Source organism: Microtus pennsylvanicus, chromosome 15 (assembly GCF_037038515.1).
Source record: "Microtus pennsylvanicus isolate mMicPen1 chromosome 15, mMicPen1.hap1, whole genome shotgun sequence".
Classification (NCBI taxonomy): Eukaryota; Metazoa; Chordata; class Mammalia; order Rodentia; family Cricetidae; genus Microtus; species Microtus pennsylvanicus.
This window is the reverse complement of record NC_134593.1, coordinates 6,861,870-6,884,399: the sequence shown is the minus strand read 5'-3', so window position 1 is coordinate 6,884,399 and position 22,530 is coordinate 6,861,870. Positions and strand designations below refer to the sequence as shown.

At 40.1% G+C, this 22,530-nt stretch overlaps 1 protein-coding gene across 3 annotated transcripts in view; it reads right to left on the bottom strand.

Moving 5' to 3' along the window:
- The window catches only part of Armh4 (armadillo like helical domain containing 4), an 89,835-nt gene extending 72,992 nt beyond the window's left edge, over positions 1 to 16,843 (bottom strand). For 2 of the 3 annotated variants that reach the window (XM_075949527.1, XM_075949526.1), the window contains exons 1-4: positions 16,495 to 16,843; positions 7,387 to 8,758; positions 5,184 to 5,423; positions 3,115 to 3,309 (exon numbers count right to left, since the gene is read on the bottom strand). In XM_075949527.1, the coding sequence (XP_075805642.1) occupies positions 3,115 to 3,309; positions 5,184 to 5,423; positions 7,387 to 8,707 (1,756 nt within the window). In that variant the 5' untranslated portion in view covers positions 8,708 to 8,758; positions 16,495 to 16,843. The remainder of the gene's footprint in view (positions 1 to 3,114; positions 3,310 to 5,183; positions 5,424 to 7,386; positions 8,759 to 16,494) is intronic. The other variant, XM_075949525.1, reaches the window with a different exon arrangement.
- Positions 16,844 to 22,530: the final 5,687 nt, after the last annotated feature.

Sequence of the window (22,530 nt, the reverse complement as noted above, 5' to 3'; positions counted from 1 at the left end):
ATGGAGAGGGGCATTTTATACTCATAACAGGAACAGTTCATCAGGATGAAGTCTCAATCCTGAACATCTATGTCCCAAATATAAAAGCACCCACGTACATAAAAGAAACATTGCTAAAACTCAAGGCAGACATCAAACCGCACACACTAATAGGAGGAGACTTCAACACTCCTCTCTCACCAATGGACAGGTCAATCAGACAGAAACCTAACAGAGAAATAAGAGAATTAATGGAGGTAATGAAGCAAATGGACTTAACAGACATCTATAGAACATTCCACCCAAATAGGAAAGAATATACCTTCTTCTCTGCAGCTCATGGAACCTTCTCGAAAATCAACCACATACTCGGTAACAAAGCAAACATCCACAGTTACAAAAAAATATTAGTAACCACCTGTGTCTTATCAGATCACCATGGATTAAAGTTAGAATTCAACAACAATGCTACCCCCAGAAAGCCTACAAATTCATGGAAACTGAACAGTCAACTACTGAACCATACCTGGATTAAGGAAGAAATAAAGAAAGAAATTAAAATCTTCCTGGAATTCAATGAAAATAAAGAAACAACATACTCAAACTTATGGGACACTATGAAAGCAGTGCCAAGAGGAAAGTTCATAGCACTAAGTGCCCACTTAAAGAAAACAGAGAAAGCTCACATTGGAGACTTAACAGCCCACCTGAAAGCTCTAGAAAAAAAAGAAGCAGACTCACCTAGGAGGAGTAGAAGACTGGAAATAATCAAACTGAGGGCGGAAATCAACAAAATAGAAACACAGAAAACAATCCAAAGAATCAATGAAACAAAAAGTTGGTTCCTGGAGAAAATCAACAAGATTGACAAACCCCTATCCAAACTAATCAAACGGCAGAGAGAGAATTTGCAAATTAATAAGATCAGAAATGAAAAGGGGGACATAACCAAAGACACAGAGGAAATTCAGAGAATCATTAGATCTTACTACAAAAGCCTATAGGCCACAAAACTGGAAAATGTAAAGGAAACGGACACTTTTTTAGATAAATACCACATACCAAAGTTAAACAAGGACCAGGTGAACAATCTAAATAGACCTGTTAGTCACTAAGAATTAGAAGCGGTTATAAAAAACCTCCCTACCAAAAAAAGCCCAGGACCAGATGGTTTCAATGCGGAATTCTACCAGAACTTCCAAGAAGACCTAATACCTATACTCCTTAATGTATTTCACAATATAGAAACAGAAGAGGCATTACTAATTTCCTCTTATGAAGCTACAGTTACTCTGATACAAAAACCGCAAAAAGACTCAACCAAGAAAGAGAATTATAGGTCAATCTCACTCATGAACATCGACGCAAAAATCCTCAACAAAATACTGGCAAACTGAATCCAAGAACACATTAGAAAAATTATCCATTATGATCAAGTAGGCTTCATCCCAGGGATGCATTTTTATCAAAAATGTCTTTCAGAAACCACGACAAGAATCATAATTCAGTCCAAAACCTGACAAAACATATTCTCAAAAAAGAAGCTGAAACTGAACTGTGTAGGAGAAAAGACCTCAAACCCAGGATATCTTTAGGCCCATCAGAAAAATTCTCACACATTTCAATACAGCTGCTGTCATCTGCTAAATTCAGAAACTTACTCCAGTTTTACAAGTATAGGCTATTCACAAATATGCTTTTTTTTTCTTTAATTTAATGAGCCGTGCCAAGCAGTGCTGCCAGCTACCTCTCAGGTTAATTTAAGGAAATCTGATTTTTATAGACGGCATTCAAGGGAACTGAAAATAAGCGGCATTGAGCCCAAAGCCATATGGTATCTGTCTTCATGTGATGTGAGAGAACGTTAGCCTCTGGGACCACGTTGGCTTGCTTGCTTCTTAAACCAGCATTCCTCTGTGAAATTCTCCAAGCCACTCTTAAAATGTTATGTATCTAATTGAGTAGATTACAAGTGTCACCCTGGAAGGCTGTAAGACTTGGCCTAGAGAGATGGCTCAGTGGTTAAGGGGTGTATTCTGCAGAGGATCTAAGGTCAATTTCCAGCACCCATGTCAACTTCTTGTGGCTCTAATTCCAGAGGATCTGATGTCTCTGGCCTCTAAGGGCCCCAATACATACATGGGATACACTCATCCAGACACACACATACCTTCATGATTTAAGAAAATATGATAAAATGAATCTTTGTGGGAGGGAGGATCTCCTATCCACCCAACTGAACCTCTTCTTGGCAGCTGAGAAAACATAAAATAAAACCCTAGTACTTTTGTTTTTGCTTACCTAGGACATGGCTGACTGCCTAATAAGAGCATCCCTGAGGGCTGGAGATATGGCTCAGAGCTTAAGAGCCCTGGCTGCTCTTCCAGAGGTCTTGAGTTCAATCCCAGCACCCATATGTTGGCTCACAACCATCTATAGTGCCTTCTTCTGATGTACAGCCCTACATGCAGTCCTAAATATAGAACACAGTATATATATAATAGATGTAATTAAAAAAAAAAAGAGCTTCCCAGAGTTCTGAGTCAGCAGTCCTGACATGAGCCTTCTAAAAAGTTGCACCTCCAACCTGCTATTCCTCACCTTTCAGGGTGCTCACTCAAGGAGTCATGTGACTGTGGGCCCTATCTCCATTCTTGTTGTTTGTTGATGTTCATTCAGCTACTCCTCCATTACATTTTTCATGGCCAAAGTCAATGCCTTAAACTACACAATTTGGCATGAATTACTCAGTATTAAATAATAAAGAAACTGTTTTCTCTAGACAGTAACTCAAAGATGTTACTAAGTGATATATTAATATCCTCCCCGTACTGATAGGGTGATATTATGAAAACACAGATTTAAACATTCATCAAAACAATCAGATGGAGAAAACACAGCTCCTCCATTTAAACTTACTGTTCTCATCCAGTCTTCATAATGTAACCAACTCATACACTCATTTTAAATGTTAGTGCCATATCTTGCCCATGTAAATTTAATTGGAATCACAGGGATGGACCCTACGCAGAGGGTTTTGTTAAGAAACTCTTTGGTAGTAGGACAGTTTACCCAGTGACTTAAATTTACATCTACTTATTTGCTTCTCAAATATGTGGTCAGAGACAAGGGTACCTTCAGATTCGAGTTGTTCCAATCCATATGAAGCAGCTGTATTTGGGTGGTTGATGGGTGAAATAGTTCTTCCCTCAGATGGGAGTGCTGGAGAAATTATGGGAGTTTCCACAGTTATTGCAGGGGGTGGTGCCTCTGGAGAGCCCAAAACTGGTATGAATTCCTTGTTTGGCCCAGTGATTGTGTCCATTAGGTCTGCCAAACACAAGAGACAAGACTTGATCCACAAGACAATCATTATAGAAAATGCTAACGTGAGCTTTGGAAGGCGAGGAAGCAGTGTCTTAGACACAGTGAATTCAGCACTTGGTTCAGCTCCTCTTCTCACCTAACTCAGCGACACACAGAAAATACTTCATCATCTGGGAAGAGACACTGCCTCAAATCATAATATTGCTTTTGAAATTTATTCTCTCACTTATTTTATCAATAGTATAATGGATGGTGCTGAATTTTGGATGGGTACCAAAGACAGAAATTTAACAAAAAGAATGCACCAAGTTAAATGGCAGGGATTTCTTTGGAAAGAGCAAACATGCTTCACAAAATCAGGGGGAAGATCTATGACTAAAGTAGACTCTTTCAAAGCATCCAAATGAAGCTCTAAGTGCCCCATACCTAAAAAAACTACAACAATTATAGTTTGAACCGTCAGAATTTCCCTAGACAGAATTTACAAATTCCCAACTTTCTGAATCAGAATCTCTTTGCCCGTGAGTCAGAGGAAAACATACATAATGCATACATAATACACACACACACACACTATATATATATATATATATATATATATATATATATATATATATATATATATTCCCATGATATACAGCCACAAGGCCCCTTTATATTTCTTGCGGGAATATAAATTGGTGGAACAACCACTATGAAAAGGGCACATAGGTCCCTAATGTCACATACTCATACATCCTATGGTCAGCAACCCCTCTACCTATGAAACAGTCCTTCACTGTTTAATGCAGATCATGCGAAAGAGTGTTCACCATAGCTATAGTTACAACAGCTGTACCTGGAGATGGTCCAGATGCAGACTGCGGGAGCACGGAAGAATACTGCATAAATAATGAGATGTGCTTCCATAATGACACGATGGTCAGAACAAAGAAACTACAGGATGTCTGACAATCAGGACTGTAAGGGAAAATGCTAACTTGCAAAAATATTGCCTGTAGTACAGTATTTTTCTTAAAAATTTAAAAAGAAAAAAAGATGAAAATGTGTACTTGTAAACTATAGATACACAAAACCTGGAGGTAGAGGTAGTGTGGCGTGAAGAAGATTAGGAAAACAAAATTGATAATGCTGGTTACCAGTCAGACGAGAGACAGTTAGGGTACAGGTCATCAGATTTCATGAAGGTTATTGTCAGACTCTAGAGTTGAGTTTTGTGTGCTTTGTTTTGGAAGGACGATTAGGAGGCAGGATTAGAAAACATTTATTATTTTTAAAAATATCTCAATGAGTATCTCATCTTTGCTTGGACAATGATAAATAGAGAAATGAATACATATATATATATATATATATATATGTATATGTTTTATTATTCTCTATATATGTATACTCTCTCTCTCTCTCTCAAGAGATTCTGGTAACCAGCCAGCTGTTAAAACTTCATCGCCCTTAAGAGAGTAGGACACCCAAGGGTCTATTATATAGAAAACCCTTTTCATAGATTACTTCCTTACAATAACATAAGTAGACAGTTCTGGAAATGAACAGAGGCCTAAAAAAGTTCAGCAGCTTATCCGATGTCACAGTCTTAAAGAGGGCCAAAGGTGGCTCCAAACCCAGGTCCTTACAATTTTTAAATTCCCAACCCTGGCTTTTAGGAGGCAGTCCTCAGGAGGCTAAGACTTGGGGACCAGAAGAGTCCCCTCATCCTTTGAGGCTACAACACATTTCTACAAGCAAAGAGAGTTGACCATCTTCCCAGGTAGAAACACAAGCATGCTGGTGAAAGGGCCAGGTGCCTCATTCATCCCGGTAATTCACAGTAAAGGTCCACACTCCTGCTCCAAATGCTGAAACCACACTCGCGTACTGACCTTCCATGGAAGAGGTAACTTCGAGAGACAAAGGGACAACAGCTGTGGAGGCTGGAGTGGCCAGAGACTCCCATCTTCTGGAGAGCTCGGTGGCACCCACATCAGCAGACACAGGAGAGGAGAATGGCATACCGTCTTCAGGCTCACCACTGCCTCTGGGGACCTCAATGTGCTCTTGTGTCACCAAGGGTAATGTGGGGTTTGGTTCTTGTGTGGCCATTGTCATCTCCTGTGTGACGTCTGCAAAGGAAAGAAACAGGCCTTAACAAACCAAATTACTATACATTAAAGTCTCTACGGGGGCCAATATAATGAAAAAGGGTAGATAGCTCTTTCAGAGCCCAGAACAACAAATACAACTTGGGAATGTAAGGCCAGTAAGCAAATGTTACTGCAGTTGCTTAGGGGAGTTGTGGGGTAATCTGAGGCAGAGAAAAAAAAGGAAATGTAAAAACAAACAAACAAAAAAACCCAATTTCTAACTCATTTTGAGAAGACTGATATATCTGTAAGTGTGCATTTTCATAGATGCTTCCAGAAGATATTTTATAACTTCCATTCAAATTTTTCATGAGGTGACAGTTTCCTACTACATAACCTTATGTGGCCTCAAAACCACAGAGGTCCCATACCGTGAATCTCAACAGCTGAGATAAAGGCATATGCCACCACTCACAGTATAATGTGATTTGAAAAAGACATGAAGTTGAGCTTGTGCAAGCATGAAGATGTTAAATAGGATGAAACAATAGCTTCAATTGTCTGTAGCACTTACGTTTCTAGAAATTGGGCAGGGTAAGACACAACTGTAATCAGAGCAGTCCAGAAGGAGAGGTAAGAGAATCAGGCACTAAAGGCCACTTTTGGTTATATATCAAATGTGACTCTGAGCAACTTGAGATACTGTCTCAAAACAAACAGAAAAACGTAAAACTCAAAACAGGCATGCAAACTATTCAGTCCTACTTTTACTATTTATAAAATGATTACTTTCCTATTTTAATTACATTTCAACAGAACTTTATAAGTCATACTACAAATCTGTTCTTTCCTTTTTATTAATAGGTTACTTGATTTAGGTCATAAGATTTGCATATTCTAAACCAATTTACAATGAATTCATTAATTTTATACAAAGTCTTCCCTTTCGGGTGATATTATGTGACCAACCACAGAATAAAAATGTAATCCATCAACAACTAATACTAGGGTTTCACCTTCTTATAGTCAAAAATATGGAGGCCAAGAAAAAGTAGAAAGTTCAGAATGAGGCCAGTAGATGATTTATATTTTCTTTACATATTATTTCTAAACTATTTATTTTGGGTTAAATAAGGTTAGAGAACCAAGTGATTAAAACTACAAGATAAATTTTGTGTAATTATTTTTGGTGAGAAATACCAGAGATGTGCATATACTTAGGTATAAATAGGTACCATATATTGTTGTGAAACTAAAATATATACCTGCTTCCTTTGTACTTATATATGTACTTATATTGTCATGACAAAAAAATTGAAAAATATTCAACTATTTGAAATATACATTGGTTTCAATGCTGTTGATAGATTGGCTAAGACCTTGTTTCTGAACACTGTCCTGCAGATATAGAATGTTCTAAAGTATCCCTGGCCCCCAACCAAAAGATCCTCAGCCAAAACAACTCAAAACATCTCCAAGTATCCCATTGAGGGGTGGGGTGTACAGGAAACAGTACTTAGGTGAAGACCTTAACACATGTGGGATATGATTTTTTAATAGAATATATATGATTTATTTGAGTATTCTGTATTTGGTTAAAACTAGAGTAACTGTTTCTAAGTCACCATGAAAAAATGTACCCAAAGCCTAAGACAGCAGCCCACTTCTAAACTCTCACTCCTCAGGAGGTAGCGACAGTCATATGCTTGAGGTCAACTGGACTACATGGTGAGTTTAAGGCTAAAACCAAAGTAAACAAACAAACAAAACCAGGCAGGCATGATGACACACATCTCCAGTCCTATGAGTTAGGGGCAAAGGTAGGAAAATAGTGAAGTCAAGAGCATATCTCAAAAACTGTATAATGAAGTAAAGATCTTATCTCAAATACATTAAAATAAATAAATTAAATAAAAAATAAATCCAAATTGAAAGTTTTCGAGTTAAACAACATTTGGGGTATTTTCATTGTTGTTTTCATTCTTTACTTTTTACCTCTTACCTTTTAACGTATCTTTTACTCCCTGATGTGTCTGAGACTTATGTTGAGAGGTAGAAACTTCAGTCTTTGAGAAAAGCATGGTCCTGTCCTCTAGGGTGGAGGCTGTGAAGTCTCCAGCACTTGGTAACAGTTTCACAGTGGAAACCTCAGGGTCTTCTGTCAGACTCGTAGGACTAAAGGGAATCTGATGGGCAAAGACTGGTGATCTCTCTTTCTCCAGTGCAATTACCAGAGCTGTCCCCAAGGGTGCCACCTTGTTAACCTCTGTGGAAGTGGGGCTCCCCTCAGTCCCTTCAAAGCTCTCTTGTGCTCCATGTGGTGGCTCTGTTCTCACCCGAGTCTCTGCATGGTCTGAATCTGTGGTCCTAGCCTGACTTACACTCTCAAATTTGGTGTCATCCCATTCATCACTTGGGACAGAAGAAACCGGAACAGCTGTGCTGACACTCACTGTGACCTTGAGGTCCCCCAGAAGACTCTCAGCTGTTGGATCAATATTCAGAGCATCCTTAGGGGTTGTCTCCAAGTACGTGGTGGCAGTGGTCTGCACATTGTCATCTGATTCCTCCGAGGGCCTCTCCCCATCATGCTCTGGGTCTGCTGTGGAATCGACCCCAGGAAAGGCAGTCGTCCTCTTGGCTGCATCTGTGTCAGCTTTCTCTGTTCTTGGACTGGCAGCTAGCATTTCTTTGGTATTTATATAAGATGAAGGTGTATGTCCCAAGCTAACTGCTTCCTGACTTTCAGGTGCAAACAACTGATTATCCACATACTTCAGGAAGTCACGTGTTACAACTGTGATCCCTTCTACAATGGGCTGGGTGCTAGAGTTGCTCTGGGGCCCCTCCTGGTGAGGATTAAGAGAAGTAGGTGAAGAGACAGCAATGATTGACAAGGCCTTGGGAAGTCTCTGTTCAGAAGACATTCCTTCAAGCTGACTGGGACCATGCCTTTGTTCACTGGCTGAGACCGCTGGCTCAGTGGAAGACTGAAGATCAGGGATGTTAGGATTCAGAAGTCCAGCTCCAGGGAGGTGGTGTTCTTTGTTGACCGAGAAGACTTTATTTAATGGCATCACAGATGGTCCCGCAGACAGTACCATAGGAGCTTCAGAGGATGTCTGCTGGGACATGTGCTCTGGAGCAGAGGAGATGTTTTCTCCATCACCTGTGTCCATCTTCCAGGACTGCTCTGTCTGGGCATAAGCATGTGCCATCTCCCTCTTTTCCACTTTTGGGAAAGCTAGACATTGTGTGGCTAAGGTAAGGAAGAGAACGCTACAGAAAGGCACAGAGCTGGGCAACAGTGTCGGTCTGCTCATAGTGGAAGAGAAATACAGGTGGAAGGAGTTGTCAGTTCCAGCAATCGAATCCTGTAGAAAAGTAAAGCACAGTACACTGTTATGTGGATATATTTTGTAAGTAAGTTCCTTTAACTTAAGTAGGAAGTACAATATCTCCTTGACTTCCTCCCAGAAAAAAAAGAGATAGGAGGTGGCTGTTCTACTTCTTTGTCCTCTTGAGACATGGATAACCCAGTTCACTTTTCCCCTGTGAATTCTGCAGACAATTTAACTTAACGCTCCTTAGAAAATTGTACACAAAATGACTGCAGAAATAGCACCATGTCTAGGAGATAGAAAGTAAATGTTACAAATACACTTAAAGAACTCCTGTGTTTCTGCGGTGTGTATGTTTGTGGCCCTAAAATTCACACGAGGCCTAGTAAGAATGGTTTTGGGAGATGAGGCTTTTAGAAAATTCTGTCATGAAGGTAGAGCACTAATGAGTAAGACCAGGTTCCCTGTGAAAGATCCCTTAGACATTCCTTTACCCTCTTGCCTATCATGTGAGGGTACATAAACACTTAGTTTCTATGAACCAGGACCTAACCAGATACCACATCTGCTATTGCCCTTAGCTTGGATTTCACGAGTACAGAAATGGAAGAGAGGAATTTGAGGGTTTTATTTCGCTCTTAAACTGTAATGAAGTTACATACCATCCCCCCTCCTTCCCAGTTAGGGTCTCTTTCTACAGTGGTCACAATAGAAAGTATGTTTTAAAACTTGATAAATATAAAAACATACTGAAAATCAGTTATTTTCATGAGTTTAAAAACGCATGTGAATGACTTTTTAGCCAAAACATATCTTTAAAAATGTCCAAATTCTTTGCAATGACAAGAAAAAACATATACACAATATCTTTATGTTCCAAAATCTCAGAACCAGGAAAGCTACTTAGCCAATGTGAACATTTTTTATTTTTAAAAAGTTAAGTTTGCACTTATTGCTGGTTTGCTATAATTTAGAGGAATTAGGTTTGTTATGTTCTTCAAACTACTCACAATCTCATTATATATAAAACTGTAATTATAAATTAAAACAGTTCATCACTTCACAATTTAAAGGTCTAAAAACCTTTCTATCCATTGTCCTGTGTATAGCTTTTTGATTTCACATTATTGAAAATTTACCAAACCTTAATTCCCAACACAATACAAAAAAATTATCTAAGGTTCCATTAAGTTTTCTAGAAGACTCAATCTCAAAATTAAAATATAAAAATCAAACACCCATCCTTATGATGGCTACATTTTTTTTTTCGTTCGAGTGTATTCAACTAAACTGCCTACATAATTTACATAATTTGAAGTTAAGAAATACAGAAAACCCCTTTTCATGAGACATTCTTCTCTGGAGCATATCAAACTTTCACATGTTATCCCACTTATGTCTTTATGGTTTTGTTTTGTTTTTTGAGACAGGGTTTCTCTGCTTAATTCTGGCTGTTGAAGAACATACTTTGTAGACCAGGATGGCCTTGAACTCATAGAAATCTACCTGCCTATATAGTATGATAAAAAAAAAAAACAGAGACAGATACTGGGGTTCATCCTGAAGGTCAGAAAAGCAAAACAGCCAGCCACTGGCTCTTACCTCTACCTCAGTCTGAAATGGTGATCCTGCCTCCAGGCATCTGAGAATGAGACTGAGCCTGAGAGCTGTCTCCTCCATCTTATATTCCTCTCTAGGGCTGGGATTAAAGGCGCTTACCATTACCACCCGGTTTCTTTGGCAAACTAGTGTGGTATTAAAGGTATGTGTCACCACTGCCTAGTCTGTAAGGCTAATAAGTGGGACTGTTTTACTCTCTGATCTTCAGGTAAGGTTTATTTATTAAAATAAAAATAAAATATTACTACATGCCTCTGCCTCTCAAGTGCTGGGTCTAAACACAAGCACCACCTTGCCTGGGCTGCCATTTAGTCTTAAAGGTTGTTTTAAAACAGAAAAAGGAAAAGCTAGCTTCTTGAGGCATCTAGATGTCTGAAAAAGAAAAGAAAACTAGATTTAAAAAAAAAAAACATGTAGAAAGGAATCTACAGATTGGACCTGAGGCTGCATAACAACACCAGTATCATTCAGGGAACCATGGGTGAGCTGAATTCTAGCCCTTCTCAAGCTTTCCTGAAATGGCTTGAGTCAGAAGAACTCAGATGAGCAGCATCCAAATTCCCCATGTTTAGAAATGGATAATGAAATAGACATTTGCCTTCCTTGAACACCAGCATTTCTAAAGGAGTGTGCTACAATGAATCATGATTCCACAGAGCTTCTGGGAAATACAGGAAGAGAACCCACTCATGAGCTGTCACAGGTCTGTGTGAATGCAAATTATCACACAAAAACTACTAATTACAACACTGTTTGGCTAGTGGCTCGGGCATATTTCTAACTAGCTCTTACATCTTAAATTAATCCATTTCTATTAATCTGTGCAGTGCCATGAGGCTGGGTCTTACCAGTAAGTTTCTGGTGTCTTTTTCCTTCAGCAGCCATATGGTATCTCTGATTCTGCCTTCTTTCTCCTGACATTCAGTTTAATTTTCCTGCCTACCTATATTCTGCCCTGCCATAGGTCAAAGCAGCTTCATTATTAATCAATGGTAATAAAATATATTCATAGCATACAGAGGGGAATGCCACATCACAGAAGAGGACCGTGTCATCCAAGATCATATAGTTAGTAGCCAAGGGAAGCTGAAGCCAGAGAGACTAGCAGAAACAATCCTGTCCAACCTCCCACGCCACCACACCACCAAGATCATAAGGAAGTGAAAAAATATCATTTAGACAGCATAAAATGAAATAACCTTAACTAAATATTAACTTATCTCTATCTAGCATCATTTTAAAAAGAGAGAATATGGAGAAGATATTTGATTTTAAAAAGAAGAAGAAATAACACATCCCAATGCATGCCAACATTTGAGATATCATTCTATTTCAGATGTGCCAGAAAATATCTTAGTCCAGGTGACATGTGCCTACAGAGTGTTTGTCCTGATTTCTCACTTTTCTTTCCTGAAACAAGGACAAATGAGAACTGTGAATATAAAGTATCCATGGACAATGAGTCCATACTTTTGGGGTTCTGTGTAGACAAACTGAACTAGAAAATTCTATTGAAATTGTAAGAGACCAAATAATTGATAATAACTATAGAAGTTTCTGGTTTATTTCAGATCCCCTCAGGAAGCTACCCATTTTCCTTCCATTTGACAAAATCTTACTAAATATACTAGAGGAGGGAGGAAGTACCCTGGAGTCTGGACCTGCAGCTCAGTGACAGAATGCCTACTTAGCATGCATAATGTCCTGAGTTCAAAACACAGCCTAAGAGCTCAGTCTAGACGATGCTATGTCTCTGGATAAAATCAGAGCAGCAGGAAACATCAAGGACTGTAACAGAGTTTAGAGGGGCATGGACTAGCATCAGGAAAATATTTCTGAATCTATTTTTCTTGTTAAAAGCTGAACAAATAGCTTCAGTTCCCCCTTGGATAAAACAGGGCATTAACAGAACACACTTTGAGAATCCTCTTCTTCTGTGAGTATACATTCATGTACTGTTACCATGAAGGAAAACTAAGAATGTTTCTGCAGTCTCAGTATGTCTCCTTCAGGGAGTGGAGGTACCCACACATGCGAGCGAGTATTGTACTTTTTTATTATTTGTGGTCTTGTTGACTGAGAAAAAAATTTTATGGACAAATTAGGTTGAGTGGAAAGGATTAAAATGCAAAGGTTTAACAGTAGCCTCAGCCACCTTTCCAGACAGAATTCTCCTTCAGGGTCTTTTTTCCATCTACATCTAGAATTCTAAAGGTCTGTGTGCAGGGAAATCTGCCTCTGCCCTAAAGGATGGTGTTTCTGTGATTAAGTGCTGGGCACCTGCTTTCTGAATCCAATTACAGCAGAGAAAGTGGGGGTGAGCCACAAGTCTTTTGTGTGTCTGTGTACTGAAGCCATATGCTCCTTTTCTCCACATCTGAACTTTAGGAGAGAGTGAAATAATGGCTGTACAAATGGCAGCAGCAAGTAGTCTTCTGCTACCCAGAGGAATTTGTAGATGACTTCAAATCCCTTCATCTTCCAGGCCCATTACACATCCAATTCCTCTCATAGGAGTTAACATCAGACAACGGGAATAGATGACATTAGAATATATGAACAAAAAAGTGACCACAGTACGGTGATAATAACATTATTAACCCCACATAAACCATATTTTGTGGTCTCTGGCCTTTTCTTTCTTCCCTCTACACTCTACACTCTGTGTGGCTAAGTGCCCAGAAGAGAGGAAATGCTGAACAAATATTGTCTGAAAAGTCACAAATGTCCTTAGGCTACTCCACTGAGAAAAGAGAAAAGAAAGAATATTTCACTGCTGATGAGCATCTGTGTCTTGCATTAAGTTATCTCAGTCATCAGAATACATACGGAAGAAAAGGAAGGAATGCCTCTCATACTGTTCATCTTGCATCTCTGGGTGCTGTCTTGCTGCGTCTCTCAATAGCTGTTAATTCTGACAAACCTCAACAAACTGACCAAATTCCTACCAAGTAGTAGATGCTAGCTCCACCTAGCTTAGAGAGCATTTCTTAGAGAGCTAATCAGTATCACCTTGTCTGTCACTCCCTATCAAGCTTGCCTAATGGCTTGGCTGTCCTCTGAGCAATCTGCTGCATTTCTGCCACCGGTGGGTGGGCAGATAAGCTGTTCTGCCAAGCATTATCTTTCACAATCTTAAATAGACACAGGCTTCTTTGTCAAGCCTGGGCAGAGTCAAGCTTCAGTGACATTGAAAAGTGTCAAACAAACAAAATACTGTAGCCTTAGACTTCATCATCAGGTTTTGTACACTTTTACTTCTCTGTGTTTTCCAGCTGAGATGAAGAGCGTTATTGCTTCACTGTGTTACCAAAGCAAAGACATGACAGGGAACCCAGCATGTCAATCATTTTTATTATAACCAAACTCAAAGGAAAAATTAAATTTCATATCTATTATAAAAGGACCATGAACACTGTCCTAAGAGTATGGAAGACATAGGTAAGCTGTGACAACTGACGGATGTTTACAGAAATATTGTGAACGACTGAGGAGGAATGGTAAGAGGAGCTGGCCTTGACGATTAGAAAATAATATTCAACCCGAGTGGTGGTGGTGCATGCCTTTAGTCCCAGCACTCGGGAGGCAGAGGCAGGTGAATACCTGTGAGTTTGAGGCCAGCCTGGCCTAGAGGAGCTAGTTGCAGGACAGGTAGGACTGTTTCAAGACAGAGAAACCCTGTCTCAAAAAACAAAAACAAACAAAACGAACAAACAAAAAACAAGAAAGAAAAAAAGAAAAAAAAGAATATTCAATTTCTAGCAGAACCTTGGGCAAATTACTACAACAATGTTATTAAATGGAGACATAGAGATAAGGAGACTCCTGCTAAGCCGTCAGCATCACGGCCACCAGCATTATCATACCCATGCTATTTCCTTCAAAGGGTGGAAGACAGACAGAAGAAATGACTGCAACCTGGCAGCAGTTTGAAGAAACAAACATTGTGCAATATAAGACATATCGACATAATACCATGGACACGTGCCTCAAAGTGCAAAGACAGGACAACTGCAAGTGTCTGGCAGCAGTTTGAAGAAACAAACATTGTGCAATATAAGACATATCGACATAGTACCATGGACACGTGCCTCAAAGTGCAAAGACAGGACAACTGCAAGTGTCTAGAGAACCAGTCAACTGTGGAATATTTGTTCTTCACCTAACTTCCATTTTCAGATTGTCAGTGCGGAATCCTGTCCTGTGCAGTTTCCTTTAGCAAGCAGTTGCTTCCATGTCAGGCAGTTATTATCAATGGCCAATATGACACTTTATTCCTCTCTTTTGTGATTCAAGAAACTCGTTCACTTGGCGAGGGAAGCCGAAAAAAGTTTCACAGAGTTTTCTCATTGGCAATAAATAAAATCAATATAAAAAAATAAGACTGACCACACATATCGTAACTGAAAAAATATGTTTTCATCTTAGAGAATAAACCCAGACAACCTTTGAAGGGATTCTTTGCCTGTGCTAGAATAAACAAAATTCAATTAACAACAACACAATGCAATGTACCAAGCATCGTAGCCCACACCTTTAGTCACAGCACTAGGGGGCCAGAGTCAGGCAGATCTCTCTGAGTTCTAGGACAGCCTCATGTTTACATCTGTGTCTAAACCAGCTGGGGCTACACAGTGAGACCTAATTTCAAAAAGAAAAAGAAAAATAGATAAATAAATAAAGGAAGGAAGGAAGACAGAAAGAACAAGAGAAAGAAAGGAAGGGAGAGAGAGGGGGGGAAGAGAGAGAGAGAAAGAGAGAGAGGGAGAAGACATATATACAACTTGAAAGGTGACATTTGAGCTTCTGAATAGGGTGAAGCACATCTACAACTGACAAATGATTTTTATCAGAGATGAGCCCATCTTCCTCAGTTTTATTCTCTACATACACTCAGTATAAAATATTCTATAGTGACAAATTACCATGGTGTGAAACTCCAGAAGGAAACACCCGCAATATATAGTCAGATGCTTTGCATGAAAACAAAGGCAAATCCACATTTCCCTAATTGGTTCTGTTGCTGTAGCTACCTTAGCCTTGGTGAGCCTTGGGAGTTTTGCAATCAATATTCAGACTGGTCATAAGAGTGTGTGGTTCATTATTACAGTCAATGTAACAAATTCAACTTCATCCACACAAGTGAATCAGACAGCTTTAATCTCTCCTCTGCACAATAGAAGCAGTGTTCCGTCACTGTGGAACCTCCCTCCCAGGACTCTGAATCTTTCTGAATGATGCTGCTAATGATTTGCTGGCTTCAGTGCTGAAGCTGCCGGCACAGAAGATGCTTAGCTGAGGGAGATGCACACAGGAGCTCAATAGGCGACTTGTGATCAAGGAAAAACACAGAAAGAAGGGGAGGCAGGCAATTTCTGACCACGTGCACCGGTCCTCAGTGAAGAGTTCTCTCAGAACTCTGTTGGTGGTTTCTGAACTTGCCTTAACTCTCCTTATGTTTCAAAGGGAAAACATTGAAGGCACTTAAAGCAGCCTTCTTTGCGATCTTCTCCAAGAGATCTGCATTTTAATTTGGTACCCAAATTTTCTTTCTAAGTAAAGAAAGGAATGTCTCATCTCGGAAAGCTCCAAATTCTCGAGAGTCCCATTTTGCCTGTCCCCTTGTTTAGCCAGAGTTTTATCTTCTACATGATTATATATACATTGCCTGGACTCTGTCAGTGACCAGGATGCATGTGCGACATCTCAGCACCTCAGGACAGTGCCCATGTGCCATGCTGGAGAATCAAGTACAGTGAAGCCTTTTCCCAGCCTGACCCGTAGGCCTTCTTTCTAATGAGGTGACCTTCCCTAGAAGCGTCCTTCATCTGTTCTGGGGAACTCAGGTAGAGCAAGAAGGCTCGCAGACATCATAGCATCAAACACTGAAATGTTTGTTTTCTGTAAAGTAGCAAGACCCATTCTGGAGGCCAACGCACCCAACCCCCAATCTCTCTCCTTCATTGCTAGGTTTTAAGAGTCACAGGGGCATTGCGATCCAAGCTCTGTAAGGACTGATTCACAGTCTTGAGGAACTTCTTTTCCTCAAGGTTGAAATGCAAGAGAGGGGAGAGCCAAGGAGCAAAGCCCACACAAAAGCAGCCAGCCTAGAAGCTCTGTCTGCACAAAGGCCGATCCCAGGTACTGACCTGTAAGTCTGGGGTGGACCAAGTAGTGCTGGAAGTCCTTCCAGGCCTGCAAGCTTCTCCCAGTGTTCACAAAGCTGTCCCTGCTCAGTCAGCGCCTGGGTACTCCTTTCCGGCGAGGGTACAGGGTGCTCCACAGCCAACCGCAGGGTTGCCCCAAACACAGAGCGACCACGTACCGCCCTGGAATCCCGCTCCACCCCTTCCTCTCGCCGAGTCTGCAGAAGCCTCGCTTGTCCTCACCTGTGAGCGTTCAGTACAGCTGAGCACAGAGGACAGCCGCAGCACCGGTGCTAGGCATCCCTGCCTCAACCGACCCACGTAGAGGCCGCCCACACTCCCTGGGCTGTCTGGGATGCCAGAGGGAGGGCGCTTGGCTTTATTGTTATTCATAAGGCTGAGACTGAGGCTAGGGATTGGGCAGCGAGTACGTATGCCCGCCCCGGGGCAACGACAGGCAAATCCTTAGCACCACGCCCCTACAGCTTCCACTCGAACAACTCCACTCCCACAAGCTGCTATATCAGGGTGGGACCCCGCGCCTGAGGCACTTCAGGAGACCCTACCCCCAGCTGCTCCTATTTACATCCTGGGCTTCGGAGTCACTCTCTCTGAGCCTTCAGAGAGGACACAGGAGTACCGTTCCAATCCAAGCAGAAATTTCTCTGGTGCCTGGTAAACAAGGGGCATTCAGTCCCCTGTTGCAAAGTGGTACCTGCTGGAACAGAGGACAGCTTGGTTGAGCCCCTAAGGTGAGTCTTAAAGGAACTCTGTAAGAAATGTTCCTTTCTCATTAAAGAGAAAATAAGAGTTAAAAATGAGGACAGATTACTGACTCTTTGCTCCATCTCATGCAAAGCAAGGAGGTACCACATGAGTTACTGGGAAACCTGCACTAGAGCTCTGAAAAGTGCTGTGGTCCCTTCAAAGTTGAAAGTTCCGAAGTGAAGCTGGTTCAATGACTTAAGGCAAGTACGCCCACGCCTGCCATCCTTGAGCCTCTCAGGTACACTGTTTCCCCTTTTCATTCTAATTATGAAGGCAGAGAAGTGTCTGGAACCCGAGCTTTAGAACGGATTACATAGCACTTTCCCACGGTACTGAGTCTTATGAACTCGCTTCTTCAGGATGGCCGTTTTAATCGCGGTGGTGTGTGTGTGCTTGCAAGTTCATGTGTGTGTGTGTGTGTGTGTGTGTGTGTGTGTGTGTGTGTGTGTGTAAAACGCATGAATTTGTGCATGTACACACACCGACCGCTTTACCAAATAAGGCAACAAACTCAGTAGAGAATATGAGGAATCAATAGATTCACCAATCCTCTATTTAGATAATTCTCAGATGTCAAATAATGTCAGATGAGATGAGAAGGCAGATATCAGATAATGTCAGATAAACTAAATCTAACTTTTACATTCACAATGCGCAGGATATCTAATGGGAAATACCTAATTAAAAAATTAATATGAGGTCTGAAGATAAGGTTCAGAGGCTACGATCACAGGCTGCTCTGCTAGAGGACCACGGTTCAATTCCCAGCAACCGCAAACACCTCTCAACCCACTGTATTCCAGGTCCAGGAAATTCAGCTTTTTCCGGTGGCCTAAGTGAGCACCAGTAATGCAGGTTGTGGTGCTCTGGCATCCTCTCTGAAGGTACAGAGAGAGCTGCCTCAGAAGCCCAGGATGTGAGTAGGGGTGGCTGGTGGCAGGGTCTCCAGAGGTGTCCCAGGGTGCACAAACACTATTCAAACCAAAAGCCCATACAAATGAAATAAAAATAGCATTATTAGAAATAATATCTCCTATTCAATATTTAAGCTGTACTTATGCTGAAATTACAAGGGGTTTATAAGAAATGCAAATTTCACTAGGAATCTTGCATTCCATTAGATTTGTCAGTACTGGATTATTACTTAATTCTGGCTAGTTAAAAAGTTTTGAGTCAGAAGGGAATTAGGTAGAAAACACAAATTCAAAAGCAAAACAAACGTTGATCATACAAATGCCAATCATGGAAGAACCTTTAAAAATAAAACCTTGGTATGTAGAGTGAGACTATTATTAAAATGAGCAGAAAGGGACTGGAGAGATGACTCAGCAGTTAGCAACAGAGGCTGCTCTTCCAGAGGACCTGGGCTTGATTCCCAACAACCAAAAAGGACAGATGACAGCCATCTGTTACTCCAGTAAGTCAGAACCAGAACTCAGTGCCCCCTACTGACGGTGTCGGGCAATGCATGTACGCAGTGCACAATCTTCTTTCTACCCATGCTAGCAAAACATCTTTACACCTAAAAGTTAATTAACTAATTAAAATCTATTTGAAAGGCATAGAAATTATTCGAAATGTATCACCTCTTTAATATGACCCTCAGGTGTTGACACAAGGGGATAGAACCACTTTTAGGGTTCTTGTTATAAAACAAGTTGTTGATAAAACAAGTTTAAAAGGAAAAGCTGGGCACATCAAGAAAGCCAAAAGCAAACCGTATCCAGAGCTTTTGTTCCTCATCACTCTTATTGAAGGAGGCACACAACTGTCCTTCTCTATGGTGATTTTTGTCTTTGGTGCTAAGACAATGTTACAGCCTTTCAGTATCATCAAGGATGAAATCACCAAAGAGATGCTCCATGAAGTCTGGAAGTTAGGATGTGTCTAAGACAGAAACTAAGACAGCTTGCTGTGTTTGCTGTGGACAGTTCACCTCTCAGCTTTGTGTTGACACCAGTTTGCTTTTGGCACATTCCGTGTTATATACCATTACAAAAGAACTATTTGTGCTTACTCTCAACGGTTTACTCTTGTCTCTGTAGCCAGTCTGAAACCACTACAAGGATCCTTTTAATCCTCACAATAAGTTACAAGCATCCTGTGAATCTTTATCATTTGCCAAAGGCAAATTCTGGTTTATTATTAATCTAACCTGATCAGGCCAGCACTAGAAAATGAGGAACAAGAAGCTTGGGTATTTTATACTGTTTGAAATCGGTCCCTTCTTTGATTATTTAAAATACCAGAGCATTGCTGGCCACACTGCTATTGTCACCCATCTCACAGGACGCTCGAGTCAGTGTGCCCATTCACCTGACCTCTGTGTGTGGGAACTGTTATTCTGTACCATTGCAGCTGTTCTGTAGAAGTGTGTTCCTAGCAGATATACTAATACACACACAGATTGCATCTCTGGGCTTGAAAATACATGATCAAGATGTTCTGATAAATACATGACAGAACTTATACAGGTTTCGTGCTACTGTTGGTAGAGAATGATTAATTGAAGTCTGATGTATTTTCATTTGAAATAAAACCCACAACAAAAATTTGAGGCACTGGGACAGAATGAGAAGTTAAAAGGCATATGTGGAAACATTCATCCAAGATGGTAATTTTGTGGTTGTCCTCGGAATCCTACAGATTTTATTCTACTTGTTGAAGGTGTAGTCATGAAAGGAGGGAGTAGAAAGTTCCATTTGCAAAGGGGATATTTATGTCTTTGCTCTGATTGTCTTTCCTTCTTGGCATTCCTAAAAGTGGATCCACGTGAGCCTTGTGGTTTCCTCCAAAGCTTTCTTCCCTGACCTTTTGATTCATTTTACAGTGGGAATTTCCTGGATGCTTCTGATGTTTTAAGCTGAACTTCTGGGGAATTTGGTGTGGAGCAGTATTCCAAGGAATATGGGATTGAATCTGAGTATTTAATGAAATTTCCTGATTGTGGGGGTGATAATGGTATAAAAATGGTTAGAACACATTTTATGATTTCTGATTTTTTTTTTGCATTCAAAACTCTTCAGAATACTTGCCACGTCCAATCTTAAACTACTTCACTACAGGAAAACTTACAAAATAGTTCTGGGTGCACAGTTTATCTGTAAGATAAGCTGGTGGAATAAAATCAGTAATAAAAAGATTTTCCTTACCGTGCTTTTGGGATGAAAAATTTTATATACAGCATTTGCTTTTAATGTCAAAATACAAAGGTTTTCTCTATTTATGTATCTATATGATTTAACACTTATTCTGGATTCACACCGATCAATCTTCTGGCTTCTCCAACCTAGCCTCAAAAACCTCTTTATGAGTGAAGAAGCAAAATTTTGTATGATTTACAACATCTAATTTAAACATGTACTGTTTCACAGTTTTGTCTTCAGGATCTGAACTCCCTGATTCAACTGTAATAAATGGAGTTTTGACCTTTGCCTTGACAAGACAAGAGTGTTGAAGACTGAGGCAGATACAGAGTGAAACAAATGTCTAGACCAGTGCAGTCCTTTGAAGGGGATCCTGTGAAGATGACGGCTGAGGCTGACACATTTTCATACAGAGATCTTGGTCTATTCGGCAGCCATGCCCTTGCGAGATGAGTTCTAACAATACCTTTCAGAAGCTGTGATCATCATGTCTTTCAAGGAACAGATCCTTTCATACCAAACTGATTTTGGAAACTATGTTCAAAATGGTGTTTATGACATATCTTTCATCTTATACCCATTCTTGTCTTTTATTTTTTAATGAATGAATCTCAGAGTTAATCTTTTAAATAATGGGTATACAATGTTTATTAGGGAAATAAGGGCATACCTGTGTTTTGCTTTCAAGAAACTTAGATCATTCTGAAGAGTCAAAGTAAAGAAATTGTTTACCAAGACAAATAAAACTCAGGATCAATAATTTACTGTATTTCTCATGTTTTCTGAGACAGAGTCTTTCTTTGTAGCCCAGATTTGTTTGTCTGAAATTCACAATACTCTTGTTTCAGCTGCTCAAGTGTTGGCATTGCAGATGTAGGCTGCTCTGTCCTTCACAAAGGAAACTTTGTTCAAAGAATATCCTGGATAGAGCAACAGGAGGGGGAGGTATTGCCTATTACTGTAGATTTTGAAAACATTTGCAGATGCATTTTGTCCTTAGATATAGAGTCGTGATGAAACATTGTCAGTTACCTCAATAAGTGAGTTTTGAGAACATTTACAGGCATGGAAAGATGCGTAAATAGATTTATTAGATTTACTAAAAGTGTTCCTTTTTTATTGTCTGCCTTTAAACAAACATGACTATTTTTTTGTCAATTGACTACATTGGAATTAAATAAAATCCAAAACTGTCTGGCCACACCTGTAAGAGAATATACGCTCAATTAAAGCACTTGAAGTAGAAAGATCCACTCCTACTCTGGGTCTTTGGAGGGGGAAGACACAGCTTTAATTCAGGTCTTGTGAGGTGGGGACCACCCTGTAGTCTGGGCCACACATTCTTTCAAAGCCTATATAAAGGTCATGGAAGAAGGGAACCTCTCTTTGTCTGCTTGCTCTTGCCCTTGCTAGAACTTCCATTCCATTACTATAATTAGAGCCTACTTCTTCAGGATTCCAACATATACTGAACACCGGCTGAGACATTAAGTCTTGTGGACATAAAACTACTTGATTCGTATACCTAGCATTCATAAGCAGCCATTATTGGAATAACTAGACTACAACCTAAAAGCATAATAAGAAATTCCTTCTCTATACATACAGAGAGATTCATTCTATAAATTCTGTTAATTTGAAAATCCTGACTAATACAATTGCTTCTGTTGCTTTTAAAAAATAAAAGTTAAATGTTAACACCAAGCTCAAGATATCCAGATATCTAAGAGGACATTCCACCCACAGCAAGTTGACTGTAAAAGCTCAGTCAGAGGAATCCAGGCACCTGTGGTATTCTCCTATTCCTATGCTGATTTTAATCAGAATATTATCAAAATGTAAATATCTGTTTATCAGTATTCTAATGCAGAATGGAATTCTCACTTGAAGAAGTGAGAAAGAGGGTCATGGAGGCCAGCATGAGCTACAAAGAGAGATACTTCCCTAATAAACAGGGGGAAGGAGTGAAAAGAGGGAGAGTGTTGGAGGGAAGGAGAGAGGAGCGAAGAAGAAAGACAGGAAATGGAGGGAAGAGGAAGAAGGAGAAAATCAGTGCCACAGAAAAGGTTTATTTTTTTATGTAGCTCAAAATTCTTTCAATTCCTATCCCTATAAATTTTTGAAA